This window comes from Cynoglossus semilaevis, chromosome 11 (genome assembly GCF_000523025.1).
Source record: "Cynoglossus semilaevis isolate Cse_v1.0 chromosome 11, Cse_v1.0, whole genome shotgun sequence".
In the NCBI taxonomy this organism is placed as follows: Eukaryota; Metazoa; Chordata; class Actinopteri; order Pleuronectiformes; family Cynoglossidae; genus Cynoglossus; species Cynoglossus semilaevis.
The window spans coordinates 8044678-8063719 of record NC_024317.1 but is presented as its reverse complement, the minus strand read 5'-3'; the positions used below and the strand labels follow the sequence as shown (position 1 = coordinate 8063719).

Here is a 19042-nt window from a genome sequence, read left to right as displayed (position 1 = left end):
GGATGACATAAGCATCTCCACTGTAGATGTGCTCTTGATGAAAACCCTTCAAGTGAAAGTCAAGCCGTTAGAAAGGGTTGTTTAAATATAGTTTGGTTGTTGAACCTTAGTCTTACCCTCACACTGCAGCTCAATAAGTAAACGCGACTCATTCTAGTGTTCTCAACCTCCCATGTCCTTGTATCCTGAGCAGTTAAAATGCAGTTAAATAAGGAAACTGGGCCATTTTGGTCTGTTCTGACTGCAGGAAATATCAGGCATTCAGCCACTCTAAAGGTAAATACCTGAAAAGAGAGTTCTGATTTGAAACTATATGAATTTGCCCATGCATTTGTATCTATCTACATTGCAGGACAAGTCCAATATGTTTTGCAGTGTTAGACTAAAGCAATATCTAAATTCTTTATGGAACAATTTGCAGATGAACACTCTTTTATCTAAGCTGCCATCGACCCAGGTCTTTCAAACCTCTTGCAGCATAGAACCGGAAAGGTGCCACAGGGAAGTGTCGTTGGCCCCTTTGCATTGTGGTACTTTGTCTATTTATTTTCCTTTATGTCAAAGACGCCTCGTCCTTTTATTTTAACCAGCTTTCAAATCATTGAAAACAGCAGTACTAAAAAGTTTGAAAAGTTAGTGAATATACAAAGTTTACTCTGTTCCTGGAGGATCGTCACACGTTTGAAATCTTCCATCAAATGTGGCCCTGAGTAAAAAGTCTGAATACGGCAGCTTAAAACAAGATGCTGTTATAAATGTTTAACGTTTATTTTCAGACAAAAAGCAGAGATAACCAAGCACACATTTGCTCATTTGTTGAATATATTATTTTATTTTAACATCATCATCATCATAGTTTAACTTTTAATTTCCCCTTCATTCATTTAAAATGATTACCTCTGAATGTACACATACTGCAAACTGTCAAAAATATACAAACAAATGCAGGCTTGTGCTATAATCTGGTCATATGTCTAAAAAACAGTGGCACTGAATAGGGAAGGGGCGAGAGAGAGAGAGAGAGAGAGAGAGAGAGAGACATTGAAACGGGTGAGGACATGCACAGCGTCGTTGTGAGCACCAGGTACAGTATTCCCGGTGTGCAGTATTCCTTGGGATTCTCTTGGAAAAGTACATGTATCTTTCCTTCATTTCGGCAGCTCTCTGTTGTAAAGCACCTGCCACGTTATCAAATCAAAAACCAAATTTTGCTCGGTTATGGAACTTTTAGGCACATCATAGTTTTTTTGTGGTTTTACATTTTCTGGAAAACATCTCGAGTTACTGTAAATGCAGTGTCTGACCAAAAACAAACAAACAAAAACAAAAAAAGAACCTCAACATAGAAGATAAGAAGGGACTAAAGAAAATCAAAACAAACACTTTAATAAAAGAGAAATAACATCCTTCAAAAATCATCTTGGAATCACTGTCTTGTTCGTAACTCATCATCACGTCTGTGTTAGTGTATGCGTGTACTGTATATATAGCTAGTTGTGTTTCTTCGGGATAAAGTGGTCGAGTGAGCGAGTACTTGAGGTGTATGGTTGGTCGTTACTTCGATTGGCTAACGGCCGTCCAATTAGATGCTCAGGTCTTTGGGGTTCTCCTTGTAGGTCCTCTTGGGCTCAGGATATGTAGGTTTGGATGGTTGACTGGCGTTGCTCTTCAGCGTGCTGTAGTACTCTCTCACTTTGGACGCAACAAAGTTGTCATCATCCTCTTCATCCTCTGAGTCCTCTCCTCTGGAGACCCTGATGGGGGATATGTCTCGTCCCAGACTGTGCCTTCTGTATCCCAGCTCCGGAGTGCTGTCTCTGCTGGCGTAGCGCTCATCCCTTACCGTCCTCTCAGGCGAGCGTCCTCTCAGCAGCGAACTGTATCTCTTGTAGGCAGAATCGGATTCAGGCGTGCGTACTCTGGGAAGTGTGATGTCTCTGTAGGCGTCCCTCTGGCCCCGAGAAGCCACCTCCTTCAGCAGGTTGTCCCCTCTGTAGGCTCTTTCCAAAGAGGAGGCTCTCTTCAACAGGCTGTCCTCTCCGTACAGGCGGTCGTCCCTGCGCAGTGACGGCAGCGTTAGATCATCATTCAGGCGGTCCAGGGCTGGGGGATCACGGAGAACACTGTCCTCAAAGGGGAGGCTGAGTTCAGGAGTCTTTGACGTCTCCCTCAATACTGCCTCCACTCCGTTGGGCTTCTCGTTGTTGCGGATCTGTCTCTCAGGTGAGTTGTACCGCCGATATGGGTCTGAAGAGTGGGTGCGGTATCTGGTGGGGGAGTGGTGCCTCGTGCGATGGGGCGACCTGTGGCGGTTGGGAGAGCGGTATGGCGATCTATAGGGTGAGCGATAAGGAGAGCGGTGACGAGTGCGAGGAGAGTGGTGGCCTCGGTGTCTGTCGGGGGAGCGGCCGTGTCGATGTCCTGTGTGACGGTTATCTAGGGTGTTCTCAGCACTGTAAGACCGCCCGTGCTTCCTGTCTGGACAGCGATGGCGGCCGTGGTGTTGGTGTTGGTGCTGGCGGCTAGTATGGTGGTGGTGGTGGCCATTGCTATCCTTGGAATCCTTTTTTTTGAACACTCCCAGCGGGTCCCTCTTGGACTTCTCCTTGTGTTTTCCGGTGCTGGTAGTTTTCTTGTGAGGTGAGCTGTGACGGTGTTTGGAATGGTGGTGGTGTTGCTTGCCGGTGCGGTTGTGGCTCGACTCCTTTTTGGTCCGGGATGGTTGGTGGGGTTCTGGTGGGGAGCTTGACTCCATCGGTGCGTTGGTCGTGGGCAGGTTGCTCACTTCCTCAGCGTTTTGTAGCCTTGCGGCTGTGCTGCTGCTGTCGTTAGGGCTGGTGTCTGCAACACAGTGTGACATACAAACCAGGGCACGGGGATGAAAAAGACTCTATGATCATTTTTCCACAGTTTTTAGACATGCTCAATCACTCAGAGAAGAAGCTGAGGACATTCTCATGGAAGCCATTCTCATGTTAATGCCAGCAAAGATGGCTAGTTGTTAAGATGACGAAGCAGCAGCCAATGACTGCAACCGGTTGCAGGTGGAGCTTTCACATGAGCGCTAGAGTGAGAAGAAGAAGTGAGGCTGGAGTCACAGCCCGCTGACACCTCTGTACTACAGCGTGGGCCGTGGACAGTTGTCAAGGTGGAACAGAGGACAGGAATAGTTAGAATCAACTCACTGCAGGTTGGTGATGTTGCTTGGTCACACTGATTAGCCATGCTCTTTCATGCACTGTCATGAAACCTTAGGTTCATTCTGTTAGAGGCTGTTATTAATGGCTGTGTTAAAGCAAAGACTCGGTTCAGGGCAGTTTTTTTGGATTTCCTCTAATGTTTTTATCTCTTTGGTTTTAACCTCATTCATGTGTTTACTGTCGTCAAGCTGCTCATCACTGCCTTGGTATGAATCTGCCATGACTGGGATAATGGGTTTTGATAGGAATGTCTGAAATTAAATTTAGCTGATGTCCGATACTTTCCAAACACTTCATTTCTGATCAAGGTTGTCCGATACTTTCCAAACACTTCATTTTTGATCAAGGTATACCGATGCTGCTGTTTTCCCCCAAAAGTAAGGTAAGTGTTTCATACCCCACAAGATTCAAGAATATTTGGCGAAACCCAAGCATTGCATCCTTGGGTTTTATTATCAGATATGATAGCGACTTTTGCAGATATTACATAATTATGCTAATATTAGAGCGATCAGGAAATGGCTAGTCTTAAGCATGTTTCGCTTTTTTCTTATTTTGCTTCTGTATCAATGCAAAGAAAAAAAAACGTATCCATTTCACAACTTAGCAGGAGGGAAAAGATAACCCATTACTGCCACCATCAGTTTATATAGATGCGTTACTCACTGACTTTAGTCCTTGAAATATCACGTTAGGAAAAACTGAAATTACTCAGACTCAGTACAGCAACAGGTCTACTGCTATAAATCTGACGTTCTCTCTGCTGCAAACATCGTTCCCTCCAATAAACCAGGTCGTGTGACTTCTAACAAATGTACTTTTCAGCTGTTAAACTGTGACATTCAGGAGCAAACAAATCACGACGAGTGTTTCCAGACTGAAGATTTAATAACCCTCATCTGAACTATCAAGAAATATTTTCACCTGATCGCAGCTCCGTGTGAGGGACACAGGAGAAAGTCATTGAAAGTCTTTATCTGCCGTTCTAAACCTGTCATTAAACCTGGCAACTCAAACAAATACGCACTGCTGAATTCCCTTTCGGTTTAACTGATCCAAGATTTAAATGCGACCGGTGCAGACACACAGGATGCACATGGAATTCATCACAGTGGCTTTGGCAGCGGCGATAATGGCGGTGCATTTGGGGTAAATGGATTTGTATGCATGGAATCGAGCACAGGCACAGGTGACTGGAGGCTACACCACAAACCAATGGATGAAGTGAGAGAAACAGAGGAAGTTTGACAGGGAGTGGAAGAACGAGAGGAGGTGCCAGATGACAGGGAGGGACAGCTACAAACCGTGGTCTGATTTTGGAGGACAGAGGCCTCCCCCATCTTGTCATTTCTCATACATGCAGTGAGATGGGGAGCAACCATCCCTGAAGGAAGACAAGAGCCCAGCGCAACACGGGGAAACAGAACAAAAAGAGAAGAGCACAGTAGTTTAGAACCCCTGGAACCCACGTAAGGAAACAAGAAACAGGAAATGATTGTGTTGATTTTTTTTTTTTTCAATGAACAAAAATTTGTGTTTATTTGATCACTGAGTCATCGAGACTGAAGAGGCAGTCCAGGAGAGTTCACCCAAACCTTCAGTGAAAAAAACAGCAGTTACAAAGAAAGGTCCTGCACATGAAGACAAACACAGAAATACACTCACACACCCAATGATGTGAACACGGAAGCAGCAGAAAACCCAGGAACTGAAGATAAAGACGGCGCAGCTCCCACATTCACCACAACAGAATATGAAGCAGTTTTACATTACCAGTAAAAAAAAAAAACATTTAAAAAAAATAATTCTAAAATAAAATTTTAACAATGCAAAAATGTCCAACTTTTTACATTTAATCCAATCAGAGAGGGCTGGCCCGAATACACTGGTCAAATGGCTGTTTGTAAAATGTGTAAAAAAAAAAAAATATTATTATTAAGAGTTCTGTTATTAAATACCAATCTGGCCATTATATTTCTACTGAGATCACAAGAAAATGAGCTAAGTGTGATTAATGAATGGTATTTGGGACAGCCCTGGTACTGATGCACTTAGAGACGGCACGTTCTTATTCAACCCCCTAAACCACAGCCATGAACTGTTCAGGACATGAAAAGCCCAAAATAAAGCAACAAACATCAAACATGACTCGTGAATGTCAATCAAAAATGATCCACACAGTACAGACAACGCTCCATAAATATTATGGACAATTGAAGAGGGGGCGGGTGGGGGGATGGGGGGGGGGGTCCAATTTACACATTTGACAAGTTCATGCATCAGTAGACTTGTTTCCATTAAATGTGGCTTCATTTCACAGCTCTGTACAAGGAACAAAAATAATGGTAAAAATGCCTCTATATATTTTTTCGTTGTCACTGTACAAAACCTGTATCTAACTGGAGTGGCTCTCACTGTGTTCGATTGGTGATGTTTTTTTTTTATGGTCACAGCTTTTAGAACAACAGTAACAGTGAGTGCAAATAACATCGGTGGGTTAGTGAATTATGTCAAGAACAGCAAAAGTATCGTGTTTGCCCAAAAAAAAAGAAATCACACAGCCTTTTCTCTCAGTTCAGATCCGTAGACCTCAAGAGTTCAGTAGCTTACATTCACCATAAATAAATATTATAAATATGGTCCTAATCAGAGCTGTGACACGTCTCTAAGAGGGGACAAAAACGACAGGAATTGATCTTCCTCCTAAAGATCCACGAGTGTTTAAGAAAAAGAAAGAAAAAAAAAACGGAGCCTGTTGAAGTTCTCTCCGTGAGAAACAAAAACTCAGTCGATCATTGAATATTGATTCTATGCCACATCCACACTACCATGTTTTCAGAAGAAAGAAAAAATCTACATCCACATTAAGGCAGGGTCCACACAGGTCGGTGTCACTAGCACGTCCCCTTAGGTCACAGGAATACTGTGACTTTTTTTTAGGGTCTAATAATTTCAGTCCAACCAAGCAGAAACTATGACATCAGAGTATTTTATGAACAGGTCTACAGTTTTCACTGTAGTATCTTTAGTGATGCCTCTAACCCTGTTCAGATGAGCAGACCTTACTGTGACTGCACACTCACTTTGGCTCAGTGCTCTAGCAGACAAAATCTTACATTTCTTTAAAAACTGAAAGGCAAAGAAAAACGTGACAGTTGCATTCTGCACTCCCACCATTAGATGTCTCTAATGTTTATACACAACCTCAGTGCAGCATAACAAGACTGTGGTTGACTGGACTAGATTAGATCAGGGTCGACACGGTTTACTGGATCAACCTGTCAAAGACGTTTGGTTTTGGACAAATACTGCAGCTGAAGACCGACCGACGTGTGGACGTTAACCCCACGTGGACCAGAAAGTACATGTTGAACAGAGTAATGTGGACACGGCCCATTATCATGTAGCACTGAAATCACACCCACCACCTTTTGTATTAGGTCCCAGCAGAGAACGAGACACAGAAGACGTCAAACTTCTCCATCTCCTTCTCCACCTCACACCTCATCAAGAGTCCCAAAACCCAGGAGTGACCTTCACCAGAGAGAGATTTACCACCGAGGCAACACATTTACCCTCCCTGGTGGATGAGTCCCAGAGGTGAGTGAAGGGTAGACAGGGGTCTTTTTTTTCTTTTTTTTTTTTTCTTAATTAAAAAAAAAGTTCTTTCCCCCTCTTTTCCCTTTGACCCACCACCGTCCACTAGAGAGCGTCCCCCTGGCTCAGGGTGTGAAGATTGGTGAGAAGGGAATGTTTTCATAGATTGACCCACCATATTCAGGCACGGAGCCGTCGCCCCTTTTGAGCACCAGATGGACACGGCGGCCTCCGCTCTTGATGAGCTCGATGGCCCGCGCGTGCTTCATGCCTTTTGTGCTCTCGCCGTTGATCTCCAGGATCTCGTCGCCGACCTGTGAGAAGAGCGGAAGACAAACTGGTCAGAGAAGAGCAGAGAATCCAAATTAAATCAAATCTTAGACTAGAGGAGATGTTGTCAAATACAAACCGCACAACTGCTCCTTTTTTTTCTAAAATAACATTTTTCTGAGAGAGCAGACTGCAGGGGAAGGCAGCGTAGGTGCCGCTGAGAGTAAATGGTAAAATAAGGAAGGAAAAAGAAACAGGAGGAGAAAAAGAAATACACTTTCTTGCTTCTTATTCTTAGCTTGGCTCCATGCCTCAAGTTATCTGTCAGCACGGTGTGCACTGAGGGAATTCCTCTGGCTGACTTATGATCTGTGTCTGACACTTGTCTCTCCGTGCTTCACAGTCCTGCTGCTCCTGCTCCTGCAGCAGCTATTAATATCTCTGCTAATAAGCTGCAAACATTTAGCTTTGAAACTGTACTTACACCTGCAAACCATGGTTCTTTTAGCACATTCATAAATGAATGTTGCTTAAGAGTGAAAAGGCTGACGGTGAAAAGGCTGACGGTGAAAAGACTGAGGGTGAAAAGACTAACCCTGAGGGAATTTTGAAACATTCAATTCAGAGGTCAGCTGTGCAGGGAAAGATAGGTGAGACAGCAGGGGTGAAATAACAAAGAGGGAGAAGAAAAGGGGGGCAGGGGGGTTACTGACGGTCATCAGACGATGGTGTGTGCATACTGTACAGTTTACTACTCCATCACATATAGAGACAAACAACCATTCACACTTAAAGTCATCCCTGAGGTCAACATAGAGAGGACCGTCCACCTAATGCTTCACGGCTGATTTTGAAGTCTATATGATCTCCGCTGCACGGTTACGTTGTCTTACCCTCATCTTTCCGTTGCGTACAGCAGCGCCCTCCTCTGCCAGCCTCAGCACGTACAGGTCCATGTTGTACTCTCTGCCTCCTCGGAGACTGAAACCGAAACCTTTGCTGTCTCGCTCCAGATCCACAGAGTAGAACTCAGCATCCTGATGCAGATAGAGAGGAACCAGAACAACAAATGGAATGAGGAGGAGGAAACCATGTTTGCATCAAGGTGACTTTTGTAAATCAGATTTGAATTGTGTGTTTGTGAAACTGTGGGCTCCAATTTCAGGAGCTCAGACAAATGTCACCTGCAGCAGAACAGAAAAAAAAATCAGACTTATTTAGAAGAAGAGACTTTCTATGCTGTGTGTGTGTGTGTGTGTGTTCAGGAGTGCTGCTGCTGAATTATTGATGCTTTAGGCTGGAGGTGGACGGGGAGAGAGAGGGAGAGAGACAAAGGTAAAGAGGAAGAAAAAGAGGAGAAAGACAAGGACGAGCAGACGGTCCCGATCTTCATGCCCTCCCAGTCTCCCTCGCCGAACGATCAATGCTATCTGTGAGAGCTATCTTCACAGCAGCAGATTAATTCAGCAGGCAACACGCTGGAGTGAGGAGTCTACCCTGAAAGCAGCGACTCAGATAACACTGGCAGGGAGGCGCACAACAGACGCAAACAGATAAATAAATGTATAATAACAGGACTTTCGTTTGTCCTTGAGAGTAGCTGCGAGCTAAAGTGTGGAGGGACACGGGAACAATGATCTGTGACCAGGGTGGATGTGGGCGGAGCGCTGACAGCTGGGGTGTTTGATGGAGACGGGTGAGAATGAAAATGACAGGTGCATGATTGTGTTTCTCACCTGAGCAGAGACTTGTGTCGGGGGCTGAGGAGGAGGTCCTTGTGGGGGTTTGAAGTCAAACGACTCCTGTTTTGGTTTAGTGTTGGTCCTGGGACAGAGGGGAAGACTTCAGTCAAAAACATAAGTCTAAATGTATTTATTTATTGTTTTTAAAATTTGATATAATCTATCTATTATATTTATGAATATTTATTTATTTTATTTAACACAATAAAGCCGTAAAAGACGACTCCTGTGATGTTGAGAGTGTTTCACATCAACGGCTGCATCAGAGTCTACACTCTTCAAAAATGTAACGATGATGAAGCTTTAATTTGTTTTTAATATTAAGCAGCAATATTAATGAAAGAGAATTGAGAAGTAGCTACGACTGACTCGCCACAGTACTTCAAACTTTTCAAACTCACCACAGACTGGTAAAATCTGTCTTTCTTTTTTGTTTAAGTGAGGCTGAGTTCATGTCTTAAAGCAAGGGATCTCAACCACTGGGTCATGAACCAGTACCGGACCGGGGATCACTTGGCACTAGGCCGCAATAAATTATGTTTTTCAATAGTTTTATGAGGATTTTTTTTTTGGAAAATGGCCTCTTGCTCAGTGGCTACTGAGGCACTATTTAAAAAAGACTTTTACAAAACATGTTAAATGAGGAACACAAGATCCCAGAATGCAGCTCACCTGGCCTCAGGTGCAGCCTGTTGCTGAGGTGTGTGAGTGGTCGTTATCGTGGCGATCTTCTCCGCGTTGGTTAATAAAGACGCATTTGAGGACTCTAAAAGATAGAAAGACAATCAGTGAGGACAGCCTGAAAAACCTGGGTTAGAGATTCTCCTGAAGTGTGTGTTGATCTAATAAACAGATTAACAATCTATAAAAGTTAAAAAACATTTCAAGAACATTTTAGGTGAAGTGTAGCTTTACTTTATTACAGCTCGCCAAAAACATTTTTCACATCTGAGAAACTTCTAACCTTCTGAGAAAATCAAAACTCATGCTCCAGTGAATTTACACCAAGACTTTTCAATACATCATGTGAATTCTATTAAACTCCACTCTTAGAGTCAAAGTGTACTGAAGTTTAATCCATCCATCACACGTGGAGAACTTTGATTGTTTAGTGGAAACTCTAGTTTATATTGAGCAGCTGTCATCTTCACATTAGTGCAGCTGAGACGATGCGTTTCCTCCTGGCATGGTTTTTTTTTTTTCCCTCTCAGTCAAGAATCTGGACGCTGTTTGTGCTGTCAGTGATTCCATGGAGTCACTTGTCAAATTTCAATGCCAAATGGTTTTAATCTCAATTTGGTCCGACACGTTTCTCCCTGCGTGTAAACTGTCCACCAGGAAAGAGATGAGCTCACACATGACTTCATCTGATTCTATCAGTGCAGCGTTTGAAAGATCGTAATTGCTCCTCTGCGGGGACAGTACGCGTCCTTCTACGTCTTTAGCAGACTATCTATCTACCTTCATCCTTCATTTGGAAACAACACTCCACAGTTCTCCTCTGACTCCCTGCTCCTCATTCCTCTCACGTTAATCCCTCTCTCATCTTTCCACCTTTTACCCTGATCAGTCCCTTTGCTCTCTTGGAGATTACAGTTTTTAAATACCCTTTACCTTTGAGATAACCACTCAAGATGCAGAGAGGCCGAGGACAGATTTAGATTTGGACATTTTCATTAAGAAACCGAGATAATTTTATCTCTACTGGAAATCTAGAGTAGAGTTTGTCTATTCCTGTTCAGTCCACTGGTTAAAAGGAACTATCGATGTGGCCGTTGTTCATTCTCATCATGTCTCATTTTCATCTGCTTATTATGGTCTGCAGGACAGTTTTTTTTTTTTCGACAGAGGACAGAGGACAGAAGGACAGAAGGACAGAGAGAACGCCCTGACAGTCCTTTCCCTGAATCACTTATATATAAGACTGACTAAAAATTCAACTGTTACAATGTGCAGTATCCACACAGGTAACCAGAGGTACCCTCTATGAGACCTAATAAAACAAGTGATCTTTCCAATATCTACTTTTGAGAAAAGGTAACTTAAATTAGTTTAGTTTCCATTGTACTGAGGGTCAATACTGTAAGAAGTAGAGACGTTGAGCACTACTTCCTCCCACGGCCAATTTGCTCGGACCACTCCATTCATTCGGCCTCGTTCTGTTTTTCCATTCTCATGCTTCCGCACTTCTACCATTGGCAAATTAATGAAATAAGCTTTAATTCTGTCTGTCTTTTTGTTCCGTTCACGAGCCACTGGCTCTTTTCTCCTCTTACTAAGAAACATTTTCAGACCACAGGAAAGCCGCTGAGATGTTTCTGTAATTTGTCCTCTCATCCTGAAGAGACAGAATGAGTTTAGGCACCGTTCGAATGAGCCAAGATATGTGAGAGCGCTCGGCTCCTTCAAATACTCCAGGTTGTGCTAAAGGATTACAGGGAATGTATCAGCACAGAGGAAGCTACTCCATTTACTGTCTGAATTGAATTTGTTGACTTACAGTGGATTAAGAATCTTTATTTAATCCTAATTCCTCACTCTCATCTACTGCTATACCAACCAACTTTATTTGCTTCTGAGATCATTGTTTTCCTTGAGCACCAGTCCTCCATCTCCAACGTCCAGTGTCCATCAGCTCCAATGTCTCTGCTCAACACGTCACACTTATTTCAATCTTGCCTTTTCAAAGACTTTTCCATTTTTACTTTCCTTTTACCTTCACACTTTTTTTTTACCTCTAATGTATTTTCTATCTTTCTGTACAATTTCACTCAATTTGTGTTTTCACTTTTTTCTAGTTGCTTTTACCAAATGACTCCTCTCTGCTTTCAGTCACTTCTTCAGATATTTCTCATCTCACTGCATCTGTCATCTGTGAACATCATGGTCCAAAAAAACCCTGCCCGACGTAATTTGTCAAACTGCCAATCACCATCACAGGAAGGGAAGGGCAGGACATGAGTGAACTGCCAAACGACAAGCTTTACTGCACAAATACTCCAGATTAATATAATCTCGGCCTTACACACACCCTGCACCAACATCATGTTCTTATCTGCCACTCCTTATACCAGGTATTCTTTCATGTCACTTGTTTCTATGCTTTCTATAAAGATTTAAAAATATATATATATATATTAAAATTCCCGTTGACATTGAAGACACCTTTTTTTTCCAGTGATATTGAACTGTCAGTCATTTGTTACAATAATGCCTAACAAACCCACTAAACAAATACACCAAAGCAGAGATTCCCAAAGTGCGGTGTGTGTTTTCTTTTTCTCAAAAGTGTGAGAAATTCAGGGGTGCACCAACCAGGTTGGGATATTGAAGGTGGTGCGCGGCCGAAAGAGTTTAGGACATGCTGGACTAAAGCATGTCAAAGGTTGAGTTTTTCCCCTGGGGTTGATCCAAATACTCCTCAAAGGAGTAAAAGGAATATGTGTTGAACATATACATATATACATCCTTTTACTCCGTTGGTGCTGCCATCTATCACTGCATGTCTCTATTGAAAATGTGGACACAACACAAAATGGAAGCTTTTGATCAGCCATATTCTATTGTATTCTACATGCTACCATTTCTCTCTGACACCATCTGTTCTGCTCTCCATGTTTCTTCTTGGCAGAACAATTTAGGCTCAATGTTCTTATCAACCCTGTCTCTGGAAAACAATGCTCCTCATCCGTAAAATTTGAGCCTTAAAACAGCGAGCGGTGGGCAAATAGCTACAATTTCTAACAACATGCTGGTTGACAGGTTTCATATGCACGGCTAAACGCACACACACACACACACACACATAATTACAGAAATTCTGAGAAGAAAACCAGGGGTAATCTGTCAGATGAAAACATCCACAGCTAATAGATTCATATGTACAACACAAACCCAGCACATACATGTCCTAAAAGAAACTGAAAAAGAAGAGAGATTCATATACAACCAGTATGTTCTGTTCTCTGTATTATTTGTGACGAAGATTAATAGCACTTACAAAGCTGCTATTAATTATTATGGCACAGATTTCATCAAAATTCACCTTCAAGAAAAGTTGATGAATGAACTGTTAAACACTTCTCTATGCCCCACTGAGCAGAGCTAACTATTAGCACTCAACAGTTAGTTTAACATTAGGAAAGAAGAAGTTGCTGAACAGCTCATACAGAAATTATTTTATGGCTATAGGCTCGAGGCTCATGTGACACAGTTAATGTTAGCAGGCAGACGTCTTGAAGGAATACATTTTTTTTAAGACTAAGACCAAAGGGCAGAAGTGGCTGAGGGGATGAAGTCTTTAGTTTTAAACTCCATGATGTAAATCAGCTGAACTGTCACAATTATGATACTTTTCTTGGCCCTGGGCCCCATCTAACCTCACAACTACATGTCTTATATCGTCGCAGATTTCTACCAATCGCAGAGCAGAAAAGAGAGAGAGGAAAGGGCTGCAGCACTCGTAACAACTTCCAAAGTAAAATAAAAGAGGAGGAAATCTAGGCAAGTTTGAAATAAGCTCAGCCATATTAGTTATTTATAAGAGAGTTTTGGAGATGGAATAAATCTTCTTCAGGGTTTTGATGCTTTTCCCATTTCACTGGAGGCACCTCTAGGATACACTGGCATGGTTTTCCAGCATTATACAAATACAATAATATGTCTCTCAATGGTTTGAGTTTAAAACGCTTCAATGCCATTAATTTTAACACAATAAAATCACTTGTATCACATTTGCTACACGTGATGCTGGGAGAAACACTGCCTCAAGTGTAAAAAAAAAAGGATTTTTTTTGGTTCTGGAATCATAGTATTAAATTCTGGAATTATTTAGAAAACAGTAAGATAAAAGTCTCTAAAGTGATGGAATAAAAATCAACCAATTTCCAGATGCAACAATGATAGTAAGTGAATTAGGCATCAATTAGTTTTGTTTGGTTTCATTGTTTTCTTTTAACAGGAAATGTATGATAAGATCATTTTCTTCTACTCACCATCTCCAGGAATGATGCGTAGTGTGACCGTGTTGCCGGCCTCCTTGATGAGGTTGACAATGTCAGAGTGGGACTTGTTGGTGATACTGTGTTGGTTCACGGCCAGGATGCGGTCCCCGACCTTCAGCTTCCCACAGCGGTCCGCTGGGCTGCCTTCAATGATCCGCCCTATTTTGTGGGGCATGGCCACACATGCATTGCCAGCTATGGTCACCATTCACGTGTGGTACATGATTCAATGTGTATGCAGGGCATGTTGTTGTTTGGTGCAAGAGAGAGAGAGAGAGAAAAGAAAGGGGAGAAAAAGGGGAAAAGGAAGCAGAGAAGAAGAGAAGAAGATTCAGGGTTACATCGTAGAGTCAACAGCCAGCGAAAGCCAAAGCCACCGAGACAAGCTCTGAATTACAGCCAACCAAAATGCAAGCATCGGCAGAAACAGAGAGAGAGTGCATTTCAATGAGCTTTACAAAGAAATAAGAGAATCTGTCATACTGTAATTCTCTGAACCTTTTCCTGCAAATTGGTTTTTTAAATTATCCACAAGGGGAAACGGCTCCATATCCAGTGTCACTTCTCCCTTTAAGTCTTTCTCCACATTCACTCTCTTCTCCTGCTATAGTATTAAGTTTCTAAAAGTGGCAATGTAATAACACTGCATTAAAATCAGATTTTTAATCATAGAGCTTTGATGAAAGACTGACGTTATGGTGGACAGTCCAGCATCTCACCAGGATCAGAACTGAACATGGGCTCCGGCCCAATCTGCCTTAAGCTGACAGGGCTCCAGTGGAAGTATTAATGTATAATTAAGTAAAGATAAATTCCAGAGAGGCGTGTGTCAGGCACAAAGAATTTGTCTGACATAATAAATATTTAATGCTGATGTAGTATTTCAGTAAAAGGTGACATGACAATGACAAATCAAATTAGATCTGGTCAAAGTAGGTCAGATTTAGTCATAAAAAAAGCAACTGTAGTCAATTAAGAACATTTGTCATAAAGGCAGGAAATATTAGCTTAATAATAAGTTGACTTGAGAGCAGGAGAAAATGTACTTCAGCCTGACGACAACAAGCTGATACACTAACTAAAAAGTCTAATAAAAGCAGAATCAATTTATTGAAATTATTTGACGTTAGTAAGGTCTTTTAACCAGAATCAAATGTTTGTGTGTGTGTTTAAAATTGTGCTTTTCTATTGTTCTTAAATAAAATAAGTGTCTTACGCAAGACGACCTTTACTTGTAATCAATTATACAAGGCCTGTGTAAGTTTAGCAGCAGCGACAGCAGTAGCAGCAGCAACAGTGGCAGCAGTATACACCCAAGAAGGGTTCAGTGTTTTAGGTTGGACAGGAACAGTTAAGGCCCAAACAGGAAATAAAGAAGAGTTGCCATTGATCCCTGTGAATTGTTAACAGCCACAGTCAGTGCTGGATCTCAAGCTGTTCAGTAATCAGTGATTTAGTGAATGACATAAAGGCTTAGGAGAAGAAGAAAGACGCCTTAGTGACATAGGAAATAAGCCAGAGTGTGTGTATGTGTGTATGTGTGTTTTAATTGGAAATGATCTGTATCAACATCACTGAGACCTTTGCACATCACACATTGACATGTTGAGAACATTTATAGGCTTTTAAAAGTAATGAATAGTAATAATCACAATAAAATGTAAATAATAATAACAATATTTCACATATTACATTCCTTTCTACTCGACAGCTAAGGATGAAACAAAGTGATGTGTATTTGGTTGAATGGACTGTGAGCCTTATCTTTCATGATTATTTATATTAATGGTGAAAACATTTATATTTAAAGTTCTTTACTTCTGACTTTCACAGTCAGAGCCAGTGAGAATAAAATAGGTAAATAACCAAGCTGCTCTGTCCACATCACTGCTGGCTACACCCGAGGATTTCTTTTCTTTTCCTGATTATTCAGTAAATTGACTCAGCACCAGCTTATTACAGCTGGAAACTGTTCGTACCTTCTGCCACCCTCATAATGATTTTTTCCAGTCCTTGGTTTTGAGCAAATGGGCTCGTTTTCAGACAAAGTGACCTGAATGACTGGTATCCTTCACGGAGACTCATGCATCTTAAAATGGAGTCATTTTAATATGATGTGCTTTGAATGAACAAGAAAGCATTGAAACTCAAGTGAATTATTTATGGGCGTCACTGTTGAGGTGCAAAGGCCTGTCCTTTAACCGTTAAAATTATCCCGTACACGTGGTTGCGGCATCTCTTACCAAACGTAGTTCCAGCTTCGGGCCGTGACACGGATGAGACGATGACGAATCCAAATCCTTCGTTCTCCCCGCGGCGGATCTCCACATCGTAGGGCTGCAGTGTGGACGAAGAGGCAACAGCAGTGGAGGCAGTGGTGGTGACAGAGTTGAGGGGTTGTGAAGATGTCGTGGTGGCAGAAGAGGAGGAGACCATGGCATTACCACTGCCCCCCACACCTCCACCGCCGCCTCCTCCACCTCCTCCTCCACTGCCGATGCCGGAGGTGGAGCCGCTGCCGGAGCTGACAGTGTTAAGTGAGTTCTGGCTCCCTTGTAGGGCTCGTTTGCCTATTTCATCTGTCAGGCCGGGAGCCTGGTTGCTACTGTGGTGGGAGGACGCTGGCGATGGAGGCACATCTCCTTCTGCTTTAACTGAAAAGGAAGGGTTAGAAAAAATACCAGTATATGAGTTACAGCATGTACAAATATTGATTTTTTTTTTTTTACAGTGAAATAAAGAAGAAGGTCCAGAAGGTGAGGCTGCAGAGAAGCAGCACAGCACCAGAGGTTAAAGATACTTCAGGAGGAGAAACAGAACGGTTTTGTAAAAACTGCCATTCCATCAATTTTGTTGATTTTTGTTGCTGAAGTTATTTTTTTTGGCTTTAGTCCAGTTCAGGTTTACAGCTGTATCTTCTTACAATGAGGCTGTTTGGTTTTCCACTAGCTCCACTAGCAATAATGATCAAAAAAATGTTTCTACACTGTTGAAGTTAGCAACTGGAGGCAACTGATAGATGCAAAAAGATATTGATTTAAAATAATGATTAGCATTTTCTGAGATAACCATGGTTCGTGGTTACAGGTTACGTCTAAAATCACCCAATTATAACTGATGAGAAAAGGATTAGCCTGAGGAGATCGAGCCTCAGTGGTGACAAACTAGTTTGAATGAGTTTGATCTGAGAAATGCAACAAAATTAAAGAGGCTGGTGTGACATTCTTTGATGTGATTTTGACATGTTTTTTGACATTTTTTTTATCCGTTATTATTTCATAATTAATAAATGTTTATATTATATGTATATACCTGTTAACATCTATTAACATTTATTTACACAGCACAGCCAGGACAGGTGCATTGTTGAGTCAGATCGGAAACACAACCTAGATCTAAACAACAGTGAGTGATGAAGACTGAACACAAACTGGTTGAAGAGCTCAGGCAGAGAATTAAAAAGAGTCTCTTCAACAATCTTCCTCGTGATCTTTTTCAAACTAAGATGAGCTGGAGATGTGGTTTCCGCCTGTTACGGACATTTCATTCCACATTTAATTTCCTGTTCAGATGTTGGAGAGTGGCTCCTAACATCCCCAACGCTCTGAGTCATTCTGAAAGCAGCGAGGCGCTAATGTCTGGCCACTGTCGTCGGCCTTAAGGTCGACCATGCCTCTCCATCATATTTATGGGCCCTTCTTCATCGTGTGCCGCAGAGCTGGGCAGAGCAGATCTCTGCCAAAAGAGCGATGGGGCGATGGGACTATTAGAGAGGACGTGAGCAGGCCTGGGGCTCCTGATAGGAATACAATTGTAACAAATGGAGCCCTTGGAGGAATGAAATACCAACGGATTTTTCATGAATACTCGTGTACGGTAGTTCATGTTGAAGTGATGTAATGAAATCCGATACAAATGACGAAATCTATAATCTGAACACAGAAAGAAATAAAGCATCGTAGGTGACAAGAAATACACATGGCCTCTGTAAATGGACTTTTTTTTTTACAGTTTTGAGTTGATGTTCAGCATTTATTTTCTTGGAGCAAAATATACTTTGGTAGAAAATATGTCCTTTATCCTTCATTGACAGAAATTAGATTCAGTTTTTCCGTGGTGTGTACCAATTTTATATATAAAGGCCAATAACTGTTTTGACATGCTGGAGGTGTACAGCTCAACAGTTCAGTGGGAGCCCAGATCAACACTAAACAGAGGCGTTACGTTACGTCATTCATTTCTACTGCCGTTCAATCCTTGCTCCCTTATGAATCTTACCTCCATAGCTGGTTTTGCGTCGCACAGTGAGGTTGACGTGCCCCTGCTTGGCCGCCTGCTGCATCAGCTGCACCACCAGTTGGTGCGACTTTCCCACAACCGCTGTGCCATCGACACAAATCAGCTCATCGCCCGACCGCAGGCGCCCGTCCTCGTCTGCAGCGCCGTACTTCACTATGTGGCCGATGTAGATCTGGTTCAACAGAAAAGTACACGTTGTCAACACACGCCAGGCGATGGCTTTGTGCTGTGACAGAATGTAGAGGGTGGTGAAAAGAAGTTTAGCTTTAAAGGAAAGGCAGTGAAATAATAATGAGAAGGATTCAGAGTCTATTTTTCACTGCCGAGTTGGCATGACAGCCATAACACCTCGTATATGTTTCACTGTTAACTATCCACTCTTCTTACATTTGTCACGTGAACCCAGCTTGAATGCACCTCGTATTATTTTCCCCTCGACAACAGAGCACGGCACAGACCAGCCAACAAGAACCAACTTAACTTAAGAGAAAGAGGAATGTATGAGATGATTTCTGTTTTTGACTGATTGAGGCTACGCTAGACAGATCAAAGAGTAACTGTGCTGGCAGAAATCTCTGATCTGAATTTGAATCCAGCACAGAAGCAAAAAAAAGTCGGGGAAAAAGGGAAACGTTTGGTAATAAAATATCAGCTTACTGAGATGCATCAGGCATAGTTAATAGATTTCACTAGGATCCAGGCTGAAATCTGAGAACGCCTAAGTGAAAATGGGTTTTCGGGGATATGATAAGATGTGGAAAACTTTCAGACTTACTGGCTCTCCTGGCTCGTTGCCCCCGAGAATCCTGAAACCAAAACCTGTGTCCTTCCTCCACAGGAATATGTCTTGCTCCTGGAAATCTGGAACTGTAAAATCACAGTAAAATCAACATCAAAGTAAACCCACAGGTAAACAGTAAAATCAAAAGAA

At 42.2% G+C, this 19042-nt stretch overlaps 1 protein-coding gene across 10 annotated transcripts in view; it reads right to left on the bottom strand.

Annotated features, from left to right (window-relative positions):
* Positions 1–809: 809 nt before the first annotated feature.
* Positions 810–19042, bottom strand: part of magi1b (membrane associated guanylate kinase, WW and PDZ domain containing 1b) — a 107151-nt gene continuing 88918 nt past the window's right edge. For 7 of the 10 annotated variants that reach the window (XM_008320355.3, XM_017036640.2, XM_017036639.2 and 4 more), the window contains 9 exons: positions 18887–18978; positions 18091–18283; positions 16056–16466; positions 13804–14007; positions 9482–9575; positions 8804–8891; positions 7961–8104; positions 6973–7111; positions 810–2841 (listed from right to left, as the gene is read on the bottom strand). In XM_008320355.3, coding sequence (XP_008318577.2) covers positions 1583–2841; positions 6973–7111; positions 7961–8104; positions 8804–8891; positions 9482–9575; positions 13804–14007; positions 16056–16466; positions 18091–18283; positions 18887–18978 — 2624 coding nt within the window. In that variant the 3' untranslated portion in view covers positions 810–1582. Of the gene's footprint in view, positions 2842–3516; positions 4585–6972; positions 7112–7960; positions 8105–8803; positions 8892–9481; positions 9576–13803; positions 14008–16055; positions 16467–18090; positions 18284–18886; positions 18979–19042 lie in introns of those variants that run through there. The other 3 variants (XM_017036645.2, XM_017036642.2, XM_025060285.1) reach the window with 3 other exon arrangements.